The sequence below is a fragment of the Elephantulus edwardii genome, unplaced genomic scaffold (genome assembly GCF_000299155.1).
Source record: "Elephantulus edwardii isolate Elephantulus edwardi_28Jun2011 unplaced genomic scaffold, EleEdw1.0 scaffold00164, whole genome shotgun sequence".
In the NCBI taxonomy this organism is placed as follows: Eukaryota; Metazoa; Chordata; class Mammalia; order Macroscelidea; family Macroscelididae; genus Elephantulus; species Elephantulus edwardii.
The window spans coordinates 5,005,559-5,012,484 of NW_006399914.1; the positions used below are offsets into that span (position 1 = coordinate 5,005,559).

Here is a 6,926-nt window from a genome sequence, read left to right on the forward strand (position 1 = left end):
ATGAAAAGTATATACACAAAACCAAAACCCAATAATATTCTCAAGTCTCCTTGTGAACAGGGACCAGACAATGACGTCCACTGTAACCATTCCTATTCAATATTGTATTGGAAGTGCTTGCTAGGGAATTACAACAACAGAAGGAAATAAACAGCATCCAGATCTGCAAAGAGATGGTTAAACTATTGCTATATGCAGATGACATGATAGTGTACACAGAAAACTGTAAGATCGCCACAAAAAACCTGTTAGAGCTAGTAGGTCAACTTAGTAGAGTAGCAGGATACAAAACCAATATCTAAAAGTAGGATTCCTCTACAGTAAAAAATAAAACACAGAGAAGGAAAATAAGAAAATAATACTATTTACAATAGCCAACAACAGATTGAGATATTTAGGAATAAACCTAACTAGAGACTCAAAAAACCTTTACAAAGAAAAATTCCAAAAACTTTTAGAAGCAATAAGGGAAACAATAAAAGACCTAAATAAATGGGGAAAAATGTTCCCTGTTCCTGGATAAACTCAATATAATGAAAAAGAAAAAAGAAAGAAAAGATCGTTTCTGGAACAACACAGAATCAGTGAAATAAAAGAATTGTCACCACTTATGCCCTAGAGCAAAAAGCAGAATAAAAAGGAAGGAAAAACAATCTACATGTTTAACACAATCACAATATAAATTCCAAATTTATTTTTCAAAGAGATAGAAAAGTCAAATGGCAAGTTTATTTGGAGAGGGAAGAGACTTCAAATAAACAAAGCACTTTGGAAAAACAAGAATGAAGTGGGAAGCATAGCACTCAATGATTTCAAAACCTACTACACAGCTGTAATAACCAAAACAGCATAATATTGGTACAATGACAGGCACATCGACCAAGGAAAAGAACTGACAACCCCAAAATTAATCTATTTATCTATGGTCAGTTGATATTTGACAAGGAAATAAAACTTATGAAATGGGGAAATGACAAAATTTTCAAGAAATGGTGCTGGCAAAATTGGATTACTACCTACAGAGAGCTGAAGCAAGATTCCACATTTTTCACCACACACATAAATCAAGTCAAAGTGGATCAGAGACCTAAGCATAAAGTACAAAATAATAAAGACCATAAGAGACAAAGTAGGACTAATCTTAGAAGACTTAGCCCATGGCATAAAAAGGCTGACAAATACAGCCATAAATACACAACCAGGAGAGGGTAAAATTGTTGAACAGGACCTTCTAAAGATTAAATCCTTATGGATATCAAAAACTTTATCCAATAGAGTAAAAAGAAATCCTACTGCCTAGGAAAAAAATATTTGGCAATACCATTTCAGACAAGGGTCTTATAACAAAAGTTTCCAAAAGACTACAGGGCCTCCAGAAGAAAAAAAGACTGATAACTCAATTAAAGGACATGGAAAGATTTCATAGAGGAAGACATTTGGATGGCCAACAAACACAAATCACTTGCCATAAGAGAGATGAAAATCAAAACCACTATGAGATGTCATCTCACCCCAACAGAAGTGGGAAAGTTTAACAGAACATCAAACAATAAATATTGGAGAGGATGCAGAGAGACAGGAACTCTCTCATACACTGTTAGTGGGATTATAAAATGGTACAACTACTCTGAAAGGCAGTTTGGAGCTCCCTGAAAAAGCTGAACATAGAAATTCCATATGATTTAGCTATTCTACCGCTTGGAATATACTTTGAGAAAATTAGAACTGAGACACAGAGATTTGCTCACCAATATTCACAGTAGCATTATTTACATCACAAGAATAGAGAAATAGTCCAAATGTCCAACCACAATAGGATGGATTGAGAAACTGTCATAGAGTCATACAATAAAATACTACACAACCATTCAGGAGCAATGATTTAAAAATTTACTACATAACCTTGGAGGGACTGAAGAGCATTATGCTGCGTGAACTAAATCAGTTCCCATAAGACAAATACTGCATAAGACCATTATTGTCTTATAGAGAGATAACTAGTAAAATGTGTATGAGGACCTGGGGTGGGGGGTGCAGGGCAGGGTGAGGGGCAGAGGGGTGAGGATGGGCAAGGGGAAATCATAAGGCTGTAGAATTTGATAGATGGAGGAAGGGGTGAGAAAAGGAAATGGGAAAGGGCCAGTGGGGATCTGAAAAGACAGGGCAAAAGTGGGCATATTTCAATGTTGATTACTTTTATAAAATATAATAAATGAGAATAATTATATGAAACATAATTTGAATGAAGATAGTGTGAAATACAATGCATAGAAACTATGTAAGCAAACTAGTGTAAAAGAAAAATTTATTTAAAAAAAAAATCTCCCAAACTCAATGCCTTCAGGGGAAAAAAGTACTTGGTAGAAACAGAAAGCTGCTGCTGCTTCTTCTTCTCCTTTTTTTTATATTTGTTCTCAACTATTTCTCTTCTGAAATCTCTCCATGTTTTTATCTGCAAGTATATTATAGCAAACATTCTTCCAACCTACCACAATAATTTTTAGATACAATATAGTAGAATATAAATTTTAAATACCTCTATATTCTTCTTTGTCTCCATGTCTTTTGAAAGCTGTAAGACATTCAAAACATTTTCAAAGGTTTTTAGAGTTAAAATTTTTTATACTTCATAAATGTGTTATTTATTAACATAATACAAAGTATTACATGAAAGCCTAAATGTTGTATTTTATGTTGGGACTACAAAAACAGTCCTTATCTTTATACTACTAAAAACTCAAAAGGAGAGTCACATACATAAACAATAAAATATAAAGAAGAGTTAAGATAGAATAATAAACAGACAACTTGTTGCTGTTTGGGTTTTCTAAGAAACAGACTCTAGAGTTTAGTGTTCAGAATGTTTAGTGGAAGGCACTAAGTTCCCTTGTGAAATACAAGGAGAGAGAGAAGATTGATTAGTTAAAGGAGACAACTATAATGGAGGCTTAATAAACTCAAGTGACCCTAGGAAAAGTTGAAAGAGTCTGTCAGGATTATCCTTTGTCCTGCATTGGGCTGAAATGGCCAGTCTTTTCTACCTCTATTTTAATAAGGCAGTTGCTCTAGATGATTCTTGGAGATGTGGATGATTCCTCCCTAAAGATATGAGTTAATCCCTACAGAAGCCCCAAACCACTCAGCTGCTAGGGTAACCACTTCTTCCTAAGAAGAGATCTGGATTTCATATTGCCATGTTTACCATGATGCTTTACATCTACACATGTTAGTACACATATTATATTTAGCAACTTACACACTTATCTTCCTGAGAAATAAGTCTATAGACACATTTTATATCGAAAATATGTTGTAGAAGAGAAGACCTATGAGGTAAATTTGAAAAGATGATACACCTTGTTAACAGGAAAAAAAGGATATATTTATTGACCTTAAAAGTGTAAAGAAATTTTCAAAAAAATATTTAGAAAAATGAGATGAACTATGATCAGAAAGGCTACATGCCTGAGAATTGCAGACACGCTATATTAATAAAGATAGAGTCATATTAAGAGAGATGTTAATACTAATTTCAAAGTCTTGGCTTTATCCTGAAGGAAACAAAGAAATACTGGAGTATTTAAGAGGATTACTGAAGAGCAATCATGTCTCTCTGGAGACTAAGGTGTGTCTGACACAGGCCATGGTCTTTGCAATCACTTGTTATACACCAGAGAGTTGGACAACGACTAGGAAGGATAGAACGAGAGTTGATGTCTTTGAGCTGTGGTGTTGGAAAAGAGTATTGGATATACCATGGACTGCTAAGAAAACAAACAGATTCATCCTGGAGACGGTTAAATTGCGCTGCTCCTTGGAGGCAAGGATTCTGAGGCTTTGTAACATACTTTGGACATGTTGTAAGGAGGGACCGGTCCTTGGAGAGGAACATCATGCTTGGGAGGGTGAAGGGACAGCACAGGATGGGCAGGCTGTCTATGAGGTGGATTGATTCAGTGACTGGGGTAATTGGGATGGGTGTGTCAGAGACAGTGTGACTGGCACAGGACAGAGCAGAGTTTAGGGATGTTGTACATAGGGTCGCTATGAGTCGCAAACGACTCGATGGCACATAACAACAGCAATAGTAATGCACTTTAGAAATGCCAAGTGAAGTTTTCTCTTTCTATTTTCCTTTTCAATCTCTTTGCAAATTCTGTTATAAACGTTGCTGTGTCTTCAGTAACTGCCCTTTGACATCTTCTGTTCATCTCTTTAACGTTGGCATTTCCTCCTTCTGTTTGGCTTGTCAATGCTTTAGTGCAATTTTCAGAATCTCTTCTGACATTCATTTTGCCTTTCTTCATCTTCTGTGTTTGTAACAGCCTTTTGCTCTTTTCAGGGATGATATCTTTGACTCAAGACCATAACTTGTCTGGTCTTTGATCTTTAGTGTCCAATACCCAAAACCTATCCTGAGATGATTTTTAAACTCAAATGGGATAGATAAATCATACTTTTTTTTCATGGGCTTGTTTAATTTTCCTTAGCCTTAATTTTAATTTGCACATGAGTAATTTATGGTCTTTTACTTGATCATGTTTTCCTTTTGTTTCATCTTCCCAATAATCCAGTGCAATTTTTAGAGTTCCTTCTGACATCCATTTCTAATTTTTCTTTCGCCTATGTTTTTGTTACACTTTTGCTTTCTTCATGAATGTTATCCTTGATATAATTCCACAACTCATCAAGTTTTATATCACTGGTGTTCAGTGCCTCAAACTTATTCCTAAATTGATCTTGAAATTCAGATGTAATTGACTCAAGATCATATTTTAGCTCCTATGGACTTACTGAGTTTCTTCAAGGATTTCTTCCACAAATGCAGTCAACTGATTCAACAGGTAAGATCCATTTGTAAAGATGTCATTTATGTCTTTTAAAAAAGGTGTTTTCAATGAATAAATATAAAATATAAATATAAAATTCAATCATTCTATTTCCAGCCTCATTTCTATCACCAAGCCCCTAATTTCCAACTACTATTGAATTTTGAAGTATAAATTGACTGCATGGATCATAACACACTGTGGCTAACCTTAAGAATTGGAATCCTGGGAACCCAGTGCAACCAGGAGATGGGTCTGAGAGCTGGAATTTGAGTAAGGCCCCTGCACATGCTCAATCCGAAGAGACTGTGTATGCCTCACCTTGCCCCTGTGCCTTCCTCTAAGCACTTTACCTCTCTCTCTGCCCACCTCTATACTCCACCCACTTCTATACTCTGCTCACCTCTACTCAGTGGCTTCAGATCAAGAATCCATCATCACCTCAGGCATGAAAAACTCCACAGCAACATCACAAACTAAACAAGCACAAAGCAAGATGTCACCCCAAAAAAGTAGCACAGTACCAATGGATGTCCTGAAGCCAGAAAGTCTGATGTAACTCGCTGACACAGAATTTAAAAGAATAGTGATTAACTATTTTCAATGGGTGAAAGGCAAACTTGAAGAACTACAGGACACTGCAAGAAAAAACCATGAACGGTTTAAATGCATCACTGAAGAGAAAAAGAGTAGCAGATTGGAGAAAAAACCCCAAAATCCATCAATATGCTATCTATAAGAGACACATCTGAAAAATGAAGATAAAAAAGACTAAAAATAAAAGGATGGGGAAAAATATACCAAGCAAATGACAACCAGAGAAAAGCAGGGGTAGCGATATTAATCTCTAATAAAATAAATTTCAATGCAAAAACTATCACAAATAACAAGGGCACTACATAATGCTTAAAGGGTCAATAAAACATTAAGACATAACAATAATATCTATGCACCAAATGATAGACCTGCAAAATATATAACACAAACATTAAACTGAAAAAGGAAATAGAAAACACTACTATAGTAGTTGGGGACTTCAATACACTACTCTCAAGAAAAGATAGAACTACCAGAAAAAAATCAACAAAGATGCTCAAGAATTAAACCACATAATAAGTCACCTCACCCTCATAGATATTTATAGGCTAATGTACCCCCAAAAACATGGTATACCTTCTTCTCCAATGTACATGGAATGTTCTCCAGAATGGATCACATCTTGGGCCACAAGGCAAGAATCAATAAATTTAAAAAAGAATCAATACATTTTTTAAAAAGAAGTAATATAGAACATCTCAGACCACAATGCTACAAAATTAGAAATTAATAACAAGAGGATAAAGGGGGGAAAACATACATTTGGAAGCTGAACAACACTTTGCTTGAACATGAGTGGGTGCAAGAAGAAATAAAAAATGAAATTAAAAAGTTTCTTTAAATACATGACAATGAAAACACAGTTACAAAAACCTCTGGGAAACAGCCAAAGCAGTAATCAGGGGTCAATTTATAGCAATAAACAAACATATCACAAGGCAAGAAAAAAAAATTACCATTGACTCTCTAACCCAACATCTCTAACAAACTGAAGAATAACAGCAATAAAACCAGACACCCTCTAAAAAAACTAAAATTATAAAAATTAGGGCAGAAATAAATGAAATCAAAGACAGAAAATTGAAACTATCAACAAAACTAAGAGTTGGTTCTTTGAAAAGATCAATAAAATAAACAAATAAACAAACCACTAGCAAAACTAACAAAGGAAAAGGCACAAATAATCCAAATAAAAGATGAAAGGGGCAACATTACAACAGAACCAAGTAAAATTAAAAGACTAACATCAACATAGAGAGAGGTATCAGCTGGCCCAGTGGACAGAAGGCGATGGATGCTACCAAGCCAAAGGTGGGTGACTTTTAATCTGTGGCCCTCAGGCCTGTCTTTCATTGTTTTTGTTCAGACATTCCTCCAGGTTGTATAGCCCTGGTGTACAAGTTGCTGTACAGCAGTAACTTGTGGTTGCTATGAGGCTGAACACTGTGACACTGATGTGTCTAATGCATTAATGGCTGGTTACCCAATGCGGACAGAGAG

At 35.4% G+C, this 6,926-nt stretch overlaps 1 protein-coding gene across 1 annotated transcript in view; it reads right to left on the minus strand.

The window, feature by feature from the left end:
* Positions 1-6,926, minus strand: part of FAM227B (family with sequence similarity 227, member B) — a 103,168-nt gene that overhangs the window by 45,304 nt on the left and 50,938 nt on the right. The window contains exon 6 of the mRNA XM_006895326.1: positions 2,537-2,572. Within this exon, the coding sequence (XP_006895388.1) occupies positions 2,537-2,572 (36 nt within the window). The remainder of the gene's footprint in view (positions 1-2,536; positions 2,573-6,926) is intronic.